At 36.3% G+C, this 20,890-nt stretch overlaps 1 protein-coding gene and 2 non-coding genes across 3 annotated transcripts; 2 read left to right on the top strand and 1 right to left on the bottom strand.

Moving 5' to 3' along the window:
• The first annotated feature begins 1,347 nt into the window (after positions 1-1,347).
• LOC146160234 (multicopper oxidase 3-like) lies at positions 1,348-15,311 on the top strand. The gene is made up of 14 exons (XM_083384906.1): positions 1,348-1,393; positions 1,790-1,852; positions 1,913-1,985; positions 2,307-2,445; positions 4,455-4,641; positions 9,083-9,190; positions 9,263-9,396; positions 10,238-10,354; positions 10,484-10,683; positions 12,294-12,486; positions 12,562-12,741; positions 12,871-13,010; positions 13,667-13,860; positions 15,139-15,311. Exons 1-14 carry the CDS (start codon positions 1,348-1,350, stop codon positions 15,309-15,311), a joined length of 1,947 nt encoding a protein of 648 aa, XP_083241032.1.
• On the top strand, positions 9,494-9,570 carry LOC146160235 (small nucleolar RNA SNORD36). Its single transcript, XR_014494743.1, has one exon. It is a non-coding gene; the product is annotated as a small nucleolar RNA SNORD36 (small nucleolar RNA).
• A 2,679-nt stretch (positions 15,312-17,990) lies between the features above and the next one.
• On the bottom strand, positions 17,991-18,065 carry Trnaa-ugc (transfer RNA alanine (anticodon UGC)). The gene has a single exon. It is a non-coding gene; the product is annotated as a tRNA-Ala (tRNA).
• Positions 18,066-20,890: the final 2,825 nt, after the last annotated feature.

Genomic DNA, 20,890 nt, shown 5'->3' with positions numbered 1-20,890 from the left:
TAATTCTTCATCACCACGATTACCACCCGCCAAGCAATTTTATCTGGACCGCGAATTATTTTTCAAGACACTTTTTAAGCAAATTTAAACGCATGTTTTTTGTCTTTTTTCATTGGAGAGTCTAATTGGTTTAATTGGCGCTAAACCGTAAATTCAGGAGGCTTTATGCATTGGGCACACAACAAATTGTTCGTGCTCGACACAGTGATTTTTATCGAGCTGATATTAACAAACGTGTTGTGAGCCAGATTGGAAACTTTGGATATTGCGCGGGGGAGATGTTTTGCAGCTGAAAAAATGCGCGGCTGAAAATAAAATTTCGACTTGAACTTGCGCGGCTGAAAATAAACCATCAGGCTACCGAAAGTTGTAAATTGCGAAATTATATTAAACTTACAGCGTTCATAGAATATTTTTGCGCAATTTTTGGTTGGTGTGCGGGCGCAGCTAAATATTTAAAAAGTTTGATAGTGTAGCATTTAATATGCAATATTACTCGATATTGCCTAATTTGACGTCACTATACACGTGACCGTTGTCCACTGATGCGTGACCAAAACGCCGAACTGTGCGTTTTCAGCGTTTCGCAGGGGATTCTTTATGATGCATTATATTATATCCGTCTTATAGACTAGCGTTAAAAAATGTTATGCAACTTCAGTATGCGGCCCGCCAATTTTTTTTTGTGCTTGTCAAGTTTCATACAGAAGTTTGCGCGTTTGCTCGAGTCAGATTTGCGCGGCTGAACACATTTTCTATGAAATGCGCGTCTGTGACCGCGGCTGAACGTGCTACTGCGCGGGGGATCCCCCGCGCAGGCCAAACTTTCCAACCTGGGTTGTGAGGGCGTTTAGTCCACAGTTGTGGGCTGCGATGTCGAGCGCACATAAAAAATGTAAAGCGCAACTATTAAACATTGCGTTATCGTGTTACAAAAGGTTAATGACGCCAATGAAGACCTTAACTGCAACTTTAAAAAGTATATAAACCTAAAAAACACGTTTTTGACAGGTCCGAAAATGTTAACTTTTTCCGTTTTTTAATTGGTATTCAAATTTGTTTATGTGTACTACACTAAACTTAGGGGGTAGCAAAAGACCCCCTTGAAACAAAAAGTGGGTCGTGGAAATAAAAAAGGTTGAGAACCACTGGTGTATACTGTATACGGTCCACTAGTAATAATGCCGCCCCTTGCAACAAAACCCAAGGCTTAAATGGGACAAAGAAATACATTTTTTCAAGCGAGAAAGAGTTCGTGCGCAGAGCACTACGCAAACATTCTGACGATATTCCAACCTGCCCTCAGGTAGTTTTTCGTTGTGCGAGCTTCTGTAGACAAAAATAATAATGCCGGCGTGCGAAGTGAAGGGAAATCTTGATGGTTATCTTATTGGTAAGTCGGTTTATGTTATTTGGTAAACTGAGGTTCTAATTATAAAACCAAACGAAATGTAAATAATGTTGAATAATGTTGAACGTGACAAAATTCCTAAGAATTGAGATTATAAGAATAACACGAAAAATGTGTGAACGAATTTCATTTCTATAATTATGGCTCTTTTTTCGGTACAACGACAGTCGCATTTCCATATGTACCACACTGAGAAGTTAATTTAGGTATAAGGCGGATGTTTTGTTCTGAAAACAAAGATAAACGTTTAAATTCCATAAAATCATTTTTTCAAATTCGTTTGTAGGTTTGTATGTTTTCTAGATTTCTATAATTTCTGTCTTGGGCTTTTGCAAACTAATCCTATACGCTTGTAAGAAACTTATTGTTTTTTTGTAGGAATGCAACCCAGCGTGTTCCTACTGGTAATGCTTTCTTTTTTAACTGCAACATCGGAAGGTGGTAAGTAAAGTTCATCTAAAGCATTTTTGGTATTTTTTTACACTAACCAGTGAAATTTAGGTCACCCTTGCGTTCGAACATGTGGCCCACAAACAACTCCGATGACCTGCGAATACCAATTTACGTTACAATGGTTAGTGTTGTATATTGCTACGACTAAGTTTTACTTATCGTTTACAGTGCGTTTGTAAGGGGAAACTAACTTTTCTGTAATTTAATTTTCTGCTAGTCTTTTGCAACCGTCTTCTCTATTAATTAAAAGAAAACTTAAACGAATTGCAGTTTAAGTGAAAACATTATGTTTTTTGTGGACATAAGCGTTTTGTTAGCAGATATGGCGTTTTTAAATTTAAACAAATAATTTACTGATCAATGCCTTTTACGCCAACTTTTGGCAATGCAAGCGTGTTTATTTTTATTTTTTGTTACGGTAAAGCCAATACGTTATGCTCAGGTACTCAACCATGTCGAAAGCATGCTACGACTGCCCATTTGTGAAGTCCGATTGCTTCCGACCACATTGCATTGCAGCAGATGGCTACCCGAGAGCCATAACGGTGGTTAACAGAGAAATGCCCGGACCGTCTATTGAAGTATGTTAAAAAAATTAAAACACCTCGGTAATGGGGGACTGGAATTCGATATTTTAGAATAAACACTTTTGGGATTTATGTGTTTATTTATTACTTCCCGAAACAAGGCCTTTCGCCGCACAAGTCGTTCGCATAAAATGAAACACTGCTAGCACCTCTCGGTCCTCTCGCCCATGTTATTTGAGTTGGGCAAAATTTTTACGTTGCGATGCAATCTTTATTTGACAAGAGGACATTCAAAATTCAAATTTGAGGGTGATATTGGTACCTATCCGATACCTGTTAAATATAGGAATTTCGGCCATGATTTGCAATCAAACACAGCGGCTCCACGAAAATTAAAATATCGAAACGTACAGTAGTCCTAGTGGGTAACTTGTGGTAATAACTTGACATTTAACCCTACAGCAAACTGTGTGAATAATCTGAAAAAATACTCGTTTTCATTTTTATTTTGTCTATTTTGTTGTTTGATAATAGTAATAGCGTCATTTGTTATCGGATCACGATACTTTTTGCCCAAAGCATCGTGTATCGGAATAAAATGTGAGGTATTGGACACACCGAAAAGGTGGCCAACCAGACAGAGACCAAGAGCCATATTTCTTAGTTAGTAAACCGTAAAGAGGCACACCACATGTGGACAGATATCGCCCTACGTGTGTCCTCATAGCCTACGCACATACACATTTGCTCAGCTATATTTATGAAAGATGTTGCGGCCCAAAAAAAATTGCGTGTACGCTGCATTTAGGCGTATTTTTATTCACACGGACTTTTCAAATAAATGCTAACACGCTGACAAATTTTATAAATCTATTGACTGAACTCTACAGAAAGGAATAGGATCTAGATTTTGTTTAAGGGCACATGGTAAAAACGTTACGCCATGAAATAAGTCTGGTTCGAAAATATGAAACGGAAATCAAGCATTTTTATACTCTACGCGTCTATCGTTAATCGACAAAAGTCTTCGCCATATATGCTAAAACGATTGCATAAAAGTTGCTAAATCGTATGGAAAAGTTAAACGATTTTCGCCTAAAGCCCAATTTTTTTCGCATAAGTACTTAAATAGGCCAAAATTCAACACTAAACTGTAGCATTTTGTTAGCAAATAATATATTATAGCCTTTAATATAACCACAGTAAAGAAGTATTTGTTTGTAACTGTCTTTTTGAAAAATTCGACATTTAACGTAAAGGTTCGTTTGGTTGCTTCTCTCCAACTGAGTAGTATGGAATTTACTCCAACAAAAAAAAAACGGAAAACTGGTATCTTGCTGAATTTTTACAATACAGCACGTTACATTGCTGATTTATCGGACAATGCGTATTAAAGTTAGGAAACAATTGGCTTAACGTAAAAATGAATTTAGTGTTTATCCATGGCTGCGTTGTATGCAGTCTAAGTATAACAATCTAATATCATTTAAACTTAATAATAGCCATTTAAACTTAACTGACATTAGTTCTGTGGTACACTTGAGAATGTCTCGCGACAGATAGACAGAAAATGACTGCCTTAATGCAACTGGCACATTTTAAAGGTTGACCTTTTGAGAATAGCTTGCGGTATATAACAATGCAACGGGTTGGGTCCGGGCTGGGTCCGGCCCGAGATCCTTAGTTTGCCGTTGTGGTGTAAAATATCATGAGGCAAAGTTTTGCTGTTAATAAAGATATAGATTCATTTAATTTAAAGTAATGAGTATAACAAGGTACCGCTTTCTAATTTTAAACATCTTAGTAACTCTTTGACTGAACTTTTTAAACCGCGTCCAAACCAATATTTAAGGTCCCACTGTTAGCATTTCATTGTAAATTTGTAACCTCAGTTATTCGCCTACGTCTTGTGAGATTAACGGATTTCACAATTTTGCTTTGCTTCCATGGCCGACCATCAATGTCATCTTGGCGACATTTTGCGTTTAATTTTCCAGACACAGTTTATATTTATGCTGTGTTACACGTAACTCGTTGCGTATTTAAATATATCGCATTTTCAGGTGTGTCACATGGACACAGTGATAGTACACGTTAGAAATTTGCTGGACAACGGCGAAGGTACCGCCATTCATTGGCATGGAATTTACCAAAATGGTTCGCAGTGGATGGACGGTGTTCCAATGATGACACAATGCCCTGTTACTTCACACACAACTTTCACTTATCAATTTGAAGCCAACCCCGCAGGTAAGATAATATAAACTTTTTTTATTTCAATTATGACGTAAACATATTTATTATTTGTCAAAGGTATTGGCGGGAATATAAGTTGTGTGGCTTAGATACACTCAGCAAGCATTTTAGCTATAACCCAGGCTTTTTTGTCTAAGAGAGCAATAAATTCCAAATATTTTTGGTTGTATTTCCCATAAATACTTTTTTAACATTATATAGGTTGGCAAAAAACAGTAAATTGAGCAGGGCCGTTTATTTTATCCTCATTCAAAGGACAGAACATTCTATGCACCGAAAATTAATTAGCCAAGTTTGCACAACTTTTATTACCGAGTGCCGTTGAAAGAACATGGAATTTTGGATATTAAGAGCGGGTCAACAGAGTCTCGAAAAACAAATAGGATTCGCGTGTAGCGCCTGAGATTTACTGCTATGTGTATTAAAAAAGTAAATTTGAAGTTAGGTAAACGGCCATGGCTGCGTGAAGTTTTGTTCAGATCATGCTGAAAAATGATAACTTAGATTTTTCTGTAAAAGCAAGCATTTTTCTTCAAAAAAACAGCCCGTATGGCGTCACAAAAGAGCCATATGTGGCTCGCGAGTCATAGGTTTCCGACCCCTACAGGCAAACCTATGTTGAGGTAGTTTAACTCGATGAAAGTCTAAACTAGGATTAAAGAGGTATTTGAAACTCTATGTTTTAAGATACTCTAAAATATTCCCAAACCTCTAATTTAAATTGTAAAATGATAGATTTCCGTCGCATGCGTTAGGCTTTTGCTTCGTTTTCTCATTATAGTCTCCCAAGTTGGTGGGAGATAGACCGTATAGTTCAGTAAAGCTGCTAATGATTGTGGCAAACATAAAATACTGCAGTGGTCTTGCCAAGTGCTTTGCAACCGGTGTACCGCGAGACCTTGCCAGGTGTGGCGCGGTGTAATTCAAAGATTTTTTTACTTTCACAAAGGTAGTGTAGGGAAAAAATAGTTAGAAAATAAAACAACAAACATATACACCCAGTCAGGTTTTTGACCGTATACAATAAACCTTGTAGCTTTATAAACTTTCCTGAAATAAGTGTGTAACTCGATCGTGGACCGCCGTGACCTCAGATTTCGAAAATCTTTATAGAAATGGTAGTCTGAAAGCTATAGTTAAAACTGCGGCTTTTGTTGTTCCCCTTACAATCATAATTTTCTAGAGAAAACAGATCTGCTGAATAAAATGTAAATAAATTTTAAAGAAGTTGAGGAAATAAAAAATTTTGATCTAAATCAGGGGTCGGCAAATCTACGGAAGATTCCTAATTCGGTTTTAATTTAAACTACACTTTAAACTGTTTACTAAAGATTTTAATCGAACACCCGGGTTTGACTGGCAATAATGAGTTTTTAAATTTGTATGTATTCCATGTCTAATTTTTTAATTTGTATGTATTCCATGTCAAGTACCGAGCCCCAAAATGGAAGGCAGAACGTTGCCCTTTTTGTCAATGCAATTTTATATTAATTAAATAAATTTAATAATAATTAGATAAATTTGGCTGCAAATAATTTTGCTTCGGTACTAAGTGCAGTAAAGTAGTAATCCAAACTATATAACACTGATAGATTAAGGCGCATCGACGAGCAAATAAACGTCACAATTACCACAGGAAGAATAAACACGGCATCACGGGGAACAAATAGGCCGCATGAAGCCATTGATAATTTGGTTCTCTACGACATTGCACCAATTCAAAATATTTTCGTTATACAACAAAATTGTTTAAATAACACAATACACTATCCTAATCTTAAATTAGCCTGCCGTAGTAGGCTATGATCTAAAACAGTCGTTTATGAACTTCAACAGGTGGGCGCTTTTTGCAAGCTGTCAAACAACAATTAATTTATTATCTTTAAAACTGAACTGTTATGTGCTCTGGCTAACCTAATTTATTGGTCAATGAAAATAAGGGATGTTGCGCAGATCATTTGAGACGTCCTCACGGAGCCACGGGTTAAGAGAGTAGTTCGAAAACCTCTAGAATCTAGATAGACTTAGAGAACAAACCTCCAACAATCCCTAGAAATTAATTTACAGTAGAATTATGTGCTTAATTGTGTCAAGCAATTTTACATAGGTAACTTAAACAAAAACTTAAATTTTATCCATTTCGTAAAATCAACCTTTTTAACATTTCGGGTTAAATCTGATCTATTTTGTACTATTAAATGCATGAAACCGAACACTTGCGATAAACGTTAGCGGGTGTTACTTTTCTAACTTTACTTTGCGTTCTGTTGGTGCCTATTTCTAGAAACTGTATGAATGGGACTTTACTTATAGTTTACTGCAGTGGTTGTCGACCTTTATATCCGGTGGACCCCTTCAACCGCATTTTAGGACTAAATTTCCTCTTTAAAAAATAATACGTGTAATTACGAAGAGAGAGTAAACTCTTAAAATTACAAGCTTTTTAACAGCTATTTTAGTTCCAAATTTTCATAAAGTAACTTTGCCAAGTGATCCTTTAATAAAAGCATTTTTATATGCACTTGTGTAAATAGCAGAAATCAAACAGAGCGCATTATGACGAAACAATAAGGAACACCTAATGGTAGGTTTTGTCTCGTGTGCGAAAAACACTTGCATTGTTTCATCTTGAAGTGCTCATTTCTAATAAAGTCACCAATACGCAAATGCGCTTGCGAATTTTGTCAAAAAACATTGACCATTAACATTTGATCTGAAAAAAGTGATTGCAATTTCAAAAGGTTGTTTTTACAAAAATCTTTTGTTGTTTTTACAAAAAATGCTTGCCTTGGTTTTTCAGACTTTAATTCTACTAGCTTTGGAAAGTACAAGCGAACAAGTGTTTTTAAGTTGCAATGCGGTTTCGAAGAACCTATTTAGAAGATTACATGACGCATTGCCCAAAAAATATTAGCCCTTGCTTGATAAAATATTTGTTAAAACATCAAAAAAGGTAACATTTGATAACAATTGGCATCGTTTATACCACCACGCTGCCATTTCCATCGATCCACCCCTAATTTGACCGCACTTTATGTAAGGAACAGCCAAACGAAACGATACGTATCCTACATGAAAACGTAAAGGATGATGCTTAGTCCACTAAAATATTTAACAGCATAGAAAAATAGTTTTTTGCACCATGAATACAGACACAAACGATACAGCAAGTCACATATTTGAAAAAGAGATTCTCAAATAAATATCAAATCCCACCTTTGAAACTTCTAAATTTCTCCGAGTGTGGAATTCTCAGCTAAGAATCAAAGCTTCCTTCTGTTATAGTTTCACCTTACTCGACGTATTTTGTGTAATAGTTATTATCAATTTGATTTTATGATCCAACTGGACAGTAGACATCCATATGCGTTGCTTTTAAGTACCGGTACGCAAAGTTGGGCTATGTGCTATTTGCATCTCGAAAAAAGCGTAGGGGAAAGCGGGGCAAAACAGACCCCTCTCTTTTCTCGTTAACCAAAATTGCCAGCGTCAATATTTCTTTGCTGAACAATGACTATTGTAGAAAAACCGTTTGTGGCCCGAAATTAGGCAGATTCGATTTTGCAGAAACCGGCGAGGGGAGAAAATGGGTTTGGGGGATATTGATATAGGATAGCAAAGTAGAATTATGTGTTTGTTACTAAAGTTCAAGTAACGACGAAGTTACTTTTTTGCTAAATAATTTGTAGGTAAGGGCAGCTGTTTATTAATCCGAAACAGTTGGCTTTTTAATTTGAAAGATTTTATAGCTTGATAATAAATTGCAAAGCCAAAAAGGTCGCGTAAATCGACAACATCTTGATTAAGACGTTTCGATACGAGCTTATATCATCTTTAGTTAATGTGACTGAGAAGCAATTCAAGCATTACTTATAAGAGATGGGACGCAATGGTTATCAGTCTGAGTTTCGAAAGTAGGAGCATAATTCACCTTCAGGTGTTGAACAGGTACAGCGGTGTCCACACAGGTACAGCGGTTCAACCTATAAGGCGCCATGTATACCATCACTTGAATTATGACCTCACGTTCTGACGTAACTTAACTTTAAAAATATCTCTAATTTTTTTATGCGCCCCTTAAACACAAATCCTTGATTCGGCAATTCCACACAACAAGGCAATTAAATTATATTTTAGTGGGGTCCGTTTTGCCCTGCCAGGAGTCCGTTTTGCTCCGTGCAAAAATCGACAACAAATGTCGCTTGTTATAGTGGTCTTTGTTTAGCATAGGAGTAACTTTCAGTAAGACCTTTCAGTTGATATCCTACTCATCAAAAAATATTTTGTGAAACTCGAAATATGGCATTTATCCCTTAAGGCTTAAGGGGTCAATTTTGCCCTGCCTTCCCCTACATCATTTAAAACTAATGATTTTGCGTTCAATTTATATAATTTTAAAAATTAAAATAATTATAATATTAAATATTTTTTTCAGGCACCCATTGGTGGCACGCTCACGCAGGCTTTCAACGTTCTGATGGTGTTGCTGGTCCACTTGTGGTCAGACCCAGCGTGGACCATCATGCCAATCTCTACGATGTTGGTATGCATATGTTTTTACTTGCTTATATGAAGCAATTACTCGAGTTGGCATTCAAACATTTCGTTAAATTAGATAACAGCAACTATACTGTGATGATTGGAGATTGGTTGCACCAGATGACCATGGAAAAGTACGTTATGCACCACCACTCGTCGGGAAACAACAAAGGAGAAAGTATGCTGATAAACGCCAGGGGTTACTACGAGGTAGGTTACGTTCGCATAACTAAAAACTCCTTTTTTAAACGATCGTATAGTTTGGCGCTTTTTTTGCTGTAAAAACAAATACCCGTCGTTGAAATAAATGCCACGATGGTTGTGAATATTTTTTTCTGAAAAAAAAACATGAGCATAAAATAGATATAAGCTTCCTGATGCATCGTGGTGGAATTCGCCGAAAATGCGTAACGAATGCGTGAGTTATTAGTAAAATGAAAAATAGTTTATCAAATTTGTTGTTTGACTTAAGGACCTTATCGGGTATCAGTCTGACCACCAGGAAGTTAAAACAGCTGACGCCACGCAGAAGTTGAATATTTATTCGACTTTATCGGTTTCATGTTGGGTCAAATTAGTGTTAGTTAGCGTTAGATACCTTTTACGAAAATTATTATAATATTCACAACAACTGATGCGATAAATGTCTGGTTTATTAGATCAAACCTAATGCGAATAACAATTCAGAGAAATTGGGGATATCGGTGCGGGATGAAATTACGTGTATAGTGGACATTTCGTCATCTCTACAATTTAAAACATTATACTCTGCTATCGAATAAAAATAATGGTATTAAAATACATTGGTCCTGAAACAATCAAATAGTCAGTATAACGTCAATGGGTTAAAATAATTGTTAACAAAGCTAAGTTAGCCACTGAAATGTTCCAAAACGTATATTCTTCTAATCTTTTTTAGCACATGTTGCTGTATAGAACGTAAAACGTTAATATTATGGAAGTATTAGCTAAAGAACAAAACTCAATTTCTGTCTTTTTAAGTTTCTATATTTTTGTGTAGGTTTACAACCTTTTTTTATTTTATTTTCAGAATGTTTTGAGGAATGGGACCAACTACACAGTACCTCTGACTGAGTTTAACGTGATATCAGGCCAACGGTACAGATTTAGAATCATTAGCAACGCAGCTGTATTCTGTCCTTTTCAGGTATTTATACAAAATAAGGTTATTCTCATTTATATAAAATATTTTAAATATAATTTCTGGTTTAGGCCTTTGTAATTTAAAGCGGTTAAATTAAAGCAATTTACTTATTTAATAAGAGGTAATTTTCAGCTAACAATCGACGAGCACAACTTGACAATAATAGCGACCGATGGAATTGACGTTGAACCTTTACTGGTCTCAGCGCTGGTTGTTCACGGAGGGGAGCGATTCGATTTTATTTTGAAAGCCGACCAATCGGATTCAGCCTACTGGTTTCGCGTACAAGGAATGGCAGACTGTCGTAACCAGTCGCAAGTGGCCGTTGTCAGGTTAATGTTTTACCTGGTCTTAAACGAAGACTCTAAATGACAGACCCACCAATATTTTGATTAATATACTGCGTGCTCATAAGGTGAAATCGCTGCACTAATAAGGCAATCAAACAACTTAGGTTTTATCTGAGATTCACTATTTGGAAAAATCGACATTAAAATTTTATATCAATTTTTTTTAAAACGTCCCAAATTTACAGCAAATTTTGAACATCGTTGCCATCTTTCATATTTTAAAAATGGTATAGCCGTATGAAAGGTGAACCGCTTAAAACGGGATAAAGTGTCGAAGTTGGTCATCCATCGTTTATACCATTAAACGGGATGAAGACTGCTTTACTAGTTCCTAAGTCAGGGGTCGGCGACCTACCTCACGCGGGCAGTATCCGGCTTGCCAAAGCAATTCATCCGGCCTGAAGCCTCTTTGACGAACTAGACACGAGCCAATTTCACCTACTTTTTGACTATCTTAACTATATCTGTGTGCGAAAAATTTTCTCGCTTTGCGCGAATGGCCTTATATAATACGGTTTGTTTACGTTTAACTATAGATCAGCGCTTCTTTACCGTTGCGGCGTGGAAGGCTAACAAGTGCGTCGCGCAAAAGCGGAAAACTCATGAAAAAACATTGTCATCTATTTTTTAACTTTTTATTATTTCCGGCAATGTAATAAAAACTTGCAAGCAAGAAATTTAGAAGAAATGCCGGTATACCAAAAAAATCGCCCTCGCTTTGCTCGCTACTTCGAAAGGGTAATAAACACTGAACAAGATTAACCATTAAAGTTATCGTGTTTCGTCAAATAGTTTTATTACAATTTTTATTAGAATATGGATGACGAAATGTGGACTCGAAGTTTAAACCAAGCAAGCGATTTTTTTCGCGCTTTGCCCCAACAATTGAGTGCCTCTTTAAATGTAATCAAACACGTCTTTAAGTGCAAAAAAATCCGAGGCCCGTCTGATCAACAGTGGTTCTAACATTTTAATAACACAATTCTTATTTAACGTTTTATGCGGCCCACAGAGACCTCTCTGAATTTGGTTTTGGCCCGCGACTAGAAAAAGGTTGCCGACCCCTATCAAGCTGAAGAAACTATTCATTTAAACATTAACGAGATTATTTATGACATAAACAAATTAATTGACCTTTGACCCCATCTAAATACTCTTTTTTTTCTTTGAGATTATTTATTGCGAACCTGTTTACTATACATCAAAGCGTAATTACTGATTTGGTTTAAGGGGAAAACTGTTTGCGCCAAGCTCGATTTTTTTTGCGTTGATTATAGGTTTAAATAACCCAACTTTTAATTTAGAGAAGGCATGACATATTGATTATATCGCAAACAAGTTGTGAACCATTTACCCAACAGATGTATGTGGTTTCGCAAGAAATACCGTAAAATTTTGCCTAAAGCGCAAAACAATATATACTGCCTTCTAAAGGGCAGTTAAACAACATCCGTTATGCAGACAAGCGGCGGGCGCCCTTACTGGTGCCCATACACACCATTTTGTATTTTTGTTTCCTTGCTGTAAATTTTTATAATATTGCTTACGCTGAACGTACTGACACTCGTTCAACAATGTTAAATTATTGTCAGATATTCCACAATTGGGGAAAACGTTCAACCGACAAGCAAACCTTCCAATATGTCGAAGGTGCTGAATCCATTAAACGAACAGGAGACCGAAGAAATAGTATTTGTATCTAGTTTGTCCACGATATACCCACTTGATCCGAGATTTTCAGAAAGCCCAGATGTAGTTCAATTTTATGGTTTTGATTTTAAAAAAGTAAGTTAAATTCCTCTATTTTTTTACGTAGGACAATTGGATAAATACTTCTAAAATGGTTTAACGTTACGATAGGTTGACAATCCCAATTACAACGACCCAGAATTGTATCCCATAAGCTTAGTGCCTCGCAACGATCATCTTTATTCACCGCAAATCAACAATATAAGTTGGAAGTCAACAAGTTCACCTCTTCTTAGTCAAGGTGCCGATCTCGACCAATCAACGTTTTGCAAATTTAAAGATTCCACAGAAGTAAGTGGATAAATAAATGTTTTAAAATAGATTTTAAAAACGACTTAACAAAAGTTAATTATGTTTTATTTTGTATATTTCTTCATGTAGTTAGATCACTTTCACACTTTTATAACTTAACATCTGTAGTTTAAAGCGTGCCCTCAAATACTGGATGTGGAAGTAGGACAACTGGTTGACCTGGTCGTGTTTGACGAAGGAGTTACGTTTAATGCAGGACATCCCATGCATCTACATGGGCAACATTTTGCCGTTATGGACATGGCCAAGTACGGTATTTCTAGCAGCAATAAAACAACAACAACATACAAACATTTTATTAAATCTCATTAAAAAAGTAGTAAAAAGAGGTTTAAATAAGGTTGTTCCTCTACCATGGGCCCTGTTTGAGTGCAGCGGCTGAACTGGTCGTATATAGTTACGGTCCTGTGCGGAGCGCATAGTTTAGTAAAAACCTAACTTAGCGTTTGTTGGGTAAAGAAGTCAACAGGTGTTCCATTTTGAATTTTGTTATTTCAAACCATTGAATTTAAGCGAGGATAATTTCTAGAGCCCAGAATTCGTTTTCGAGGCAATACTTTGTATGCGTAGTCGTTACGACTTGTTTTTCGAAAATTATAAAACATATTACTTGCCAGGCTTTCTTACTGTATAGAATAGACCAGGTTAAATCAGTTTTTAGACGATTAGCGCGCCTAAACTCCCGACCAATGTTTTTTTAATAATATTAGTATGAAAACATTACCCGATACGCTTTATACATATCCAGGCAACATTTCAAATTTGTCAGTTTCCACTTTTTGTGAATCATTAAACGAGTGCAGCAGTACAGTGATTAGTGTACTTTTATAGGTTTGTATACATCACTTTATTGTAAGCCCCTTTTGGTTTTTGCTTTTATTTTATTGGACTATTTCTCTTTCAGGGTTAACAGCAGTATTAGTACGGCGATGGTAAAGTCAATGTACTATGGTGGTGGAATGACTTTTAACCTCAACAAACCTGTGATGAAAGATACAGTGATTATTCCCGACGGAGGTTATGCTGTTCTGCGCTTTGTAGCCGATAATCCGGGAGTCTGGGCGTTCCACTGTCATTTGGCATTTCATTTGGAAGCCGGTGAGACACGACGAATATGTATTTTTAACTCGGAAGAACAACGTGGAATTGTGTCTTTGTAACAAGGCTACTTAGATATAATAATTAGTTTATTTGGTTGTCTATATAATTAATCCCTCAATCACATGAGCTATTACTTCACGAACTTGGGTGGAACTAATTCGGGAGAAGTGGAACGTCTCGTACCCCAACTATATATGTTTTTGCTTTTTGTAAAAAAAATTAACGATAAAAATAAGTGGAATGCCTCGTGCCCCCAAATATATACTTTTATCCTTTTTTCGTAAAAAGAAAATTGACGATAAAAAGAAGTGGAATGTCTCGTGCCCCAACTATATATGTTTTCCTTTTCGTAAAAAAAAAAATTGACAATAAAAAGAAGTGCGATGGCTCATGCCCCCAAGTACATATTTTTTTCCTTTTGTATAAAAAAAAATTGACGATGAAAAGAAGTTCGATGGCTCATGCCCTCAACAACATATTTTTTTCTTTTGTATAAAAAAAAAAAATTAACGATGAAAAGAAGTGCGATGGCTCATGCCCCCAACTACATATTTTTTCCTTTTGTATAAAAAAAAATTGACGATGAAAAGAAGTCGAATGCCTCGTGCCCCAACTATATATTTTATGTTTTTCGAGCAATTTTGATAAAATCGCTTAGCCACCGGACGACGCGCGTGTAAGTAAAATTTTGCCAATTTAACACGATGATATTATCAAGGTGTTTTTTTCGCGACGGGCTGAAGGTTTTCCGTCGTTTAAATGTCATTAATGGTCCTTTTTGTGATACAAATTTAAAATAAAAGCCAACTATGTTTTACCAGCCTAAACTTCATAATATTTATAGCGCTTTCCGAAAGTGTTTTTCTAAACCTTTCAATGTGACCATGCAAGCGTGACACCGCGACTCTTTAAAGATTGTTAAAATCAATTTGTTTGCTCTTTCGCAAAAAGATTAAATCCTTACATCTTTGTATATTTGTGGCTTGTGTATTTTAAGCGCCTGTCCAACCTAAAAATCAAAATAAACCGACTGCGTGGTAGTATTAAGGTTACTACTTGTGATGTAACATTTTTAGTTAAATTTTTGACGTCATGTCAGAAAATGTTTTATGTTCCCCCTAAACAAAAATGATGAATCGCGCCCTCTTCGCGGATGTTCTGTTTATACCCCAGTACATACATATATACCAAGATGACATTCCGTGCAATAAAATGGTATAAAATCTCATCGTACAATAAAACTTGATAAAGCCTTAAGCCTTCAAAAAATTTCAGGAATGATGGTAGCAATACGGGTCGGAGGAAAACACCCTGTTAACAACATTCCTTCCAACTTTCCAAAGTGTGGTAACTGGTCTGCATCATCTTCAGCAACTTGTCAAACTCGAATTTCCTTTTATTTTATGTTGATTACTATCCTGCTGTCAAGCAATAGTTATTTAGAATAGGTTGTATTTTTAATTTCTGAAGGCCCTCATCCTTTGTTAAGTATTTTATAAAGTTTTATATACTTTTTTAACAGATTAGCTGAAATATACTAACAAATAATTCAATGGACGACGAAGTTTACCGATCAGTAGAATAACGAAAATTAAACATTACATATTGAGTTAGGGTTTATCTACCAAAGGGCAATGTTAAAAGTTTCTCCTGTGGTATAACTTTTCGCAAAAAAAAAATACTTTAATGTCATCATATTGGTTAGATTTTAGGCTAAACTGAAGTAGATGACTGAAATGTTATGAAATTAAACGTTGTTATTCGAATTTTATTATTTGAACTGTTTTTCACCTGATATTTGCTTTGATTTCCTTTATTGTGCAGCTATATTCATAACTGTTTGTATTGCTAAATTGCTACGATGCTGGATGCAATTACCTGGTAAACTTATGGTTTCAACGAGAGTATCTAACAACGAATTAATTTTAGAAAGTGAATTAGAAATAAAGCACTGTACATTGCATTGCTTCTGCTTAAATTTGCGCTAACATGCTTAACGGTATTCGTGACATTGTTAATTTTTACATTGTATCTAAACCTTTGTGCTATCTGATTATGATACAAATTGGGTTATTCGTTTATTCCGCTGGTTCCCAAAGTGTGAGCAAGATCAGGTTTAGTTGGCCATAGTGCTATTTGCAAATATTTGCAACTATGCATGTTTTCATATGTTTTTTGTACTTAAATGTGTCGTCCGGAGGTCATGAGTTTGGACATTACCGCAGGTTAGATGTTTTTTAGGGTGGCCTTGCTTGCGCAATAAATTCTATAATCCTGAATGTGACGCTTGGTTCGGTTAGCTTTTCGGCCTCATCATGTTGAAACATCATTACCTGTGGCCCGCGGAATATTGATTAATTATATTAATCGTGCCGTTAGAGCATTTTTTCTCGTTTTATTACTCAACAGGCACCAGGGTTGGCAAGGAGGTCATGTTACTTTAGGCCGCTTCGAGGAAAGGGTGCAGTGCTTCGGACAATGCCACTATATGAAAAATAACTGTTTTGCAAACATATATTCATGGCTGCGGAATCGTAGTCGGACTCGGAACTCCAGTAAGACCACGTAAAATTGCCCGAGTCCCGAGTCCGACGTGCGTAATGCGTATGTGCAGTACCAAATATTGATGGCCGCCAAATGTAAATTGTAAAGGCGGAATCGCATATGGTGGAATATTTTTCAACCATGTATGGTGAGTGAATGAATTTATAGACCGGCCTATACCGGGATTACTGAATATCCACCGTATTTAGTTACGTAAATGGCGGAATACAGGCTGACGAATCGGAGCCGGAATCGGGACTCGACAAAATCAAACATTTGGCCCAGGGGTTTCCAACCTTTTTTGCTGCTCGTACCCTTTGTCAGGTCAGAGTATTCTTCGTACCCCCCAAAAAATTATTATGGAATTTGTAGATATATATTGCCCAATTGCATTGCTTTTGTACCTCTATTAAACGTTAACCTTTGTTGCGACTTCATTGATAAAATTCGCTCAAATGATGGTCGATTTTACTCAAAGAAAATTAAGATATAATATTTTAGAATGTTTTATTTTCTAGACCCATGCCTAAATTTGTTTCATAAATTGTTCGGTCAATGTCTCCGGAGGCATAACCAATTTGTGTGCCCCAAAAAACTGTATTTTAAACTTTAGTTCCAGAGGTGAATAATAGTGGACAGCTTGTAGCAGATTTACAGCAACAGTATATTGAACGCCTTTATCCGTGCATTTTGTTCCTAACTTTGTGATAAGTTGTTGATTGCTGACAACAGCTAAATTCATATTAATTTCTAAATCACTTGAAGACGGACGTTACAGTTAAAATAGCGCATTGTTATAAGACAATGAGGTTTCTTATTAAATAATAACAAATGTTTGTAGATAATTGATTTTTTTAATGCAAAGACTGTAATGCCATAATGTAATTTACAATTCCAAAATAAAACTGTACTGTTAAATCTGTTCGAAAAGCTGCTCTGTGGCCCAAGGATCTTCCTACCCCTTGATGTTCAATCTCGAACCCCTTGGGGGTACGAGTACCCTCGGTTGGGAACCCCTGGTTTTGCCGGAGTTGGACTCGGGGTATATTTACCCGACTCCGCGGCCCTGCTTATATTATATAAAGTATTTTGTCCGCTGCGCGAAAATCTTTTCCGTCTTAATATGAACATAACATAAAATAATTAACGGATCTTTTCAATATACCGAAAGCCATTGAAGACTCTTGACCGAATCTGTCGATCAATGATGCAAGCAGGGCAGACTAGAAAAACAACTAGCCTGCAGTGAGGTTCGAACTCACGACCTCAGGTCAAGCCGGGACCGTCGCTCTACCAAATGAGCTATGCAGGCTCAGAAGGGAACGAGTCGAGAAACAACAATGCGCCAATGCTTGCTCAATCTGTTAGTACAAGCAACCTCATAGAAGGGGATCCACAGTACCATATCATTTATTCAATGAAACATTCACACATATGTGTGTTAAATAACTGAGATCTAGCCCTTCGAAGCTGCTTTTTGACCAACGACTACGGCTTACGTATAATTAGTACACCGAAAGCCATCGCAGACTCACCGAATCTGTTGATCTATGATGCAAACAGAGCAGACTAGAAAAACAACTAGCCTGCAGTGAGGTTCGAACTCACGACCTCCGGTCAAGCAGGGACCGTCGCTCTACCAACTGAGCTATGCAGGCTCATAACATATCATTCGTATACCGAAAGCCATTGCAGAATCTTCACCGAATCTGTCGATCAATGATGCAAGCAGGACAGACTAGAAAAACAACTAGCCTGCAGTGAGGTACGAACTCACGACCTCCGGTCAAGCCGGGACCGTCGCTCTACCAACTGAGCTATGCAGGCTCAGAAGGGAACGAGTCGAGAAACAGCCATACGCCAATGCTTGCTCAATCTGTTAGTACAAGCAACTTCAATTGAAGGGGATTCACAGTACCTTATCATTGTCCAATGAAACATGAACACACATATGTGTGTTTACAACTGAAATCTAGCCCTTCTGAAGCTACTTTTTGACCAACGGTTACGGCTTACATATCATTAATATAACGAAAGCTAGATTTCAGTTGTAAGCCCACATATGTGTGTTCATGTTTCATCGGATCTTTTTAAATTACATTTTTTTTAAATGTCACAATAAACGGAACTGGAACAATTACACACATTAACTCTACACAATGTAGGAAGTTATAATTTGATTTATTTCACTCTAATCTTTACAAAAAAAAGTTGTAGGAGCAAAAATCAGATTTTTTATTATTCTCAAATATCTCTTGGCACCCTGAAGCATTAGAAATGGCACCCCAGGGTGCTGCGGTTGGAAGAACTCATTTAGTAAACCGATTTCTAAGTTTTTGCCATATAAAACCAATTGAAAGCAGACTCTTTCGCGATTTGTGCACAGTTGCATAATTGTACAGCACCGCAGTTTGTTCGATAAGGCACTTTCGAATATTATTAGAGTTATGACGCCATGTTATAACGTGATTTCTGACAGCTGATTGTTTTAATACTCATAGCTGATTTGTTTTTCAATATTCCAATAGGAAATTAATAGGCTTTACACTAGCAGTTCCGTCTTAACCTTAATCCGGTCCTGATCCCAAACATAGTTAAATTTTAACATTCGGTGACTGAGATGCGAAGTTTTATTGTGATGGGTGGAGGTTGTTTGCACCAAACCACCATGTAAAAGTAGAAGTATGCCGCATATGTAAGATAAAGGGTAATAGCATTTGGAAAAAGATTTCGTTTTGTATGTATAGCTATTTACAGTGGTGGGACTCAAATTTTTTGTCAGCCGGTTCTATCACAAAAGTCATATTTTTCGGCAATCATTAAAGTATGTTGCAATAACAGGATGCACGTTCCAGCGAAAGATTGAAACTGGCTGAATATCATCATTGCTAACAGCCACAATGAAAAGCAGCAGTCGTCTCTTGACTTACTTGTGATGCAACAATGCAATTTTCAGACAAACTAAAGGAAAATTATTAGAATTATAAAAAATTAACACTATTTTACGTGCGAACTTGAGCATTGCATTTCACATTAAAAAAAAACACGTTAACTACTTTTCAGATAAGATGCAAAATTCCTTTGGCAATAACCAGTAATGCTAACCGATTCGCTGATCTCATAAAATTTCGTGAGACGGTTCGATAGAACCGGTGCGAACCGGCTGAATCCCACCAATGACTATATGGTTATTAAAATATTTAAAGAACAACCAATAAGCAATGACGCCCTTAACCGCACAAATCGCTGAGATCGAACAAAGGGCCCTTTTATAGTAGTGATTGCCAGATTGGCAGTGTTATGTACCATACATGTTTAACGACTTTCGCAGTTAACTTCTAGGGATCTTCGTTAATGTGAAGTTGTAGCGTTAATGTGTAGTTGTATGTAACAAAAAACAACAACAAATAATGTCGCCGTTCAACAGTGGAAGAAATATTAGCGTTGTCCATGCTGGTAAGGTTAATTAATTGTCTTATATTTTAGGATATTAGATTTATTTTGAAACATAAAGGTAATTATTTAACTAGATGTAATTGTAATAGTTTTAACGATGTATATTAATAAATCTTTGAAGTTTAACAAGATAAATGCATTGTACGATTTTTTGTCGCCTGTAGCAATTTAACTTATATGATGGCTTTGTAATACCATACAGAGAATTGGGTAAATGGCTTGCAACTTGTTTGTCCAAACTATCTCGATACCGATATATACATCACACCTTCTCTGAAGGCAAAGTTTAAAAGGAAAAAAAGGAAAAGCGGTAATTAAAACCTAGAGTAGTCGCAAATGTTATCGCGAGAGCCTTGCCTCCTTGAATTTCTTTATATACTTGATTTCATTCGGACATTGGTGCACAATTTTGACAAAGAACAGGAGTTTATTAAGGTGGCCTATTTTTTGAAATAACGTTATGACACGGTTATCGTCTGTAAAAGTGAGGTCATCTGTTAAAATATTTTACGAAGCCCCTCCAAGCGAAAAATTTCATCCGCCCCTGGTTGGAACCACTGTTTTAAAAATTCCATTGCATTGTTGCCTCAAAATACTCTCTTTAGATCCTAGGCTACTGTATATTTAATTTTTGATTCCGGTTGGTCTTTGTTTTATTATTTTGTCCCAACTAGGGCTGGGTTCAAGTAACAATTTTTTTATTTTTTAATAAGAAAGTTAATTTTAACAATTACTGTAACTACACTAATTCAGGTAAATCATATTTAATCTTAATAGTCCAAAATTATTGAAACACGCTTAAATTCAATCATAACAAAACGGCTTTACTTAGTACGCAACACTGCTGTTATAATAATAATGACCTAAGCCTACATAAGCATCAACATTTTATCCCTTTTTTTCCAATATTACGTGGCTAAGCTTTTTTTAAACTACTTTGTTGCTATGCTGAGCTTTGTCTGCTAAAATTTCTTGTGAAAATATCCAAAAATACCTTTTTTTTCACCCAAATTAGTATCGAAATAAA

The sequence above is a fragment of the Ascidiella aspersa genome, chromosome 3 (genome assembly GCF_963924565.1).
Source record: "Ascidiella aspersa chromosome 3, kaAscAspe10.2, whole genome shotgun sequence".
Taxonomy (NCBI): domain Eukaryota; kingdom Metazoa; phylum Chordata; class Ascidiacea; order Phlebobranchia; family Ascidiidae; genus Ascidiella; species Ascidiella aspersa.
The sequence above is the reverse complement of the archived record's forward strand: the minus strand, read 5'-3'. Positions and strand labels throughout refer to the sequence as shown.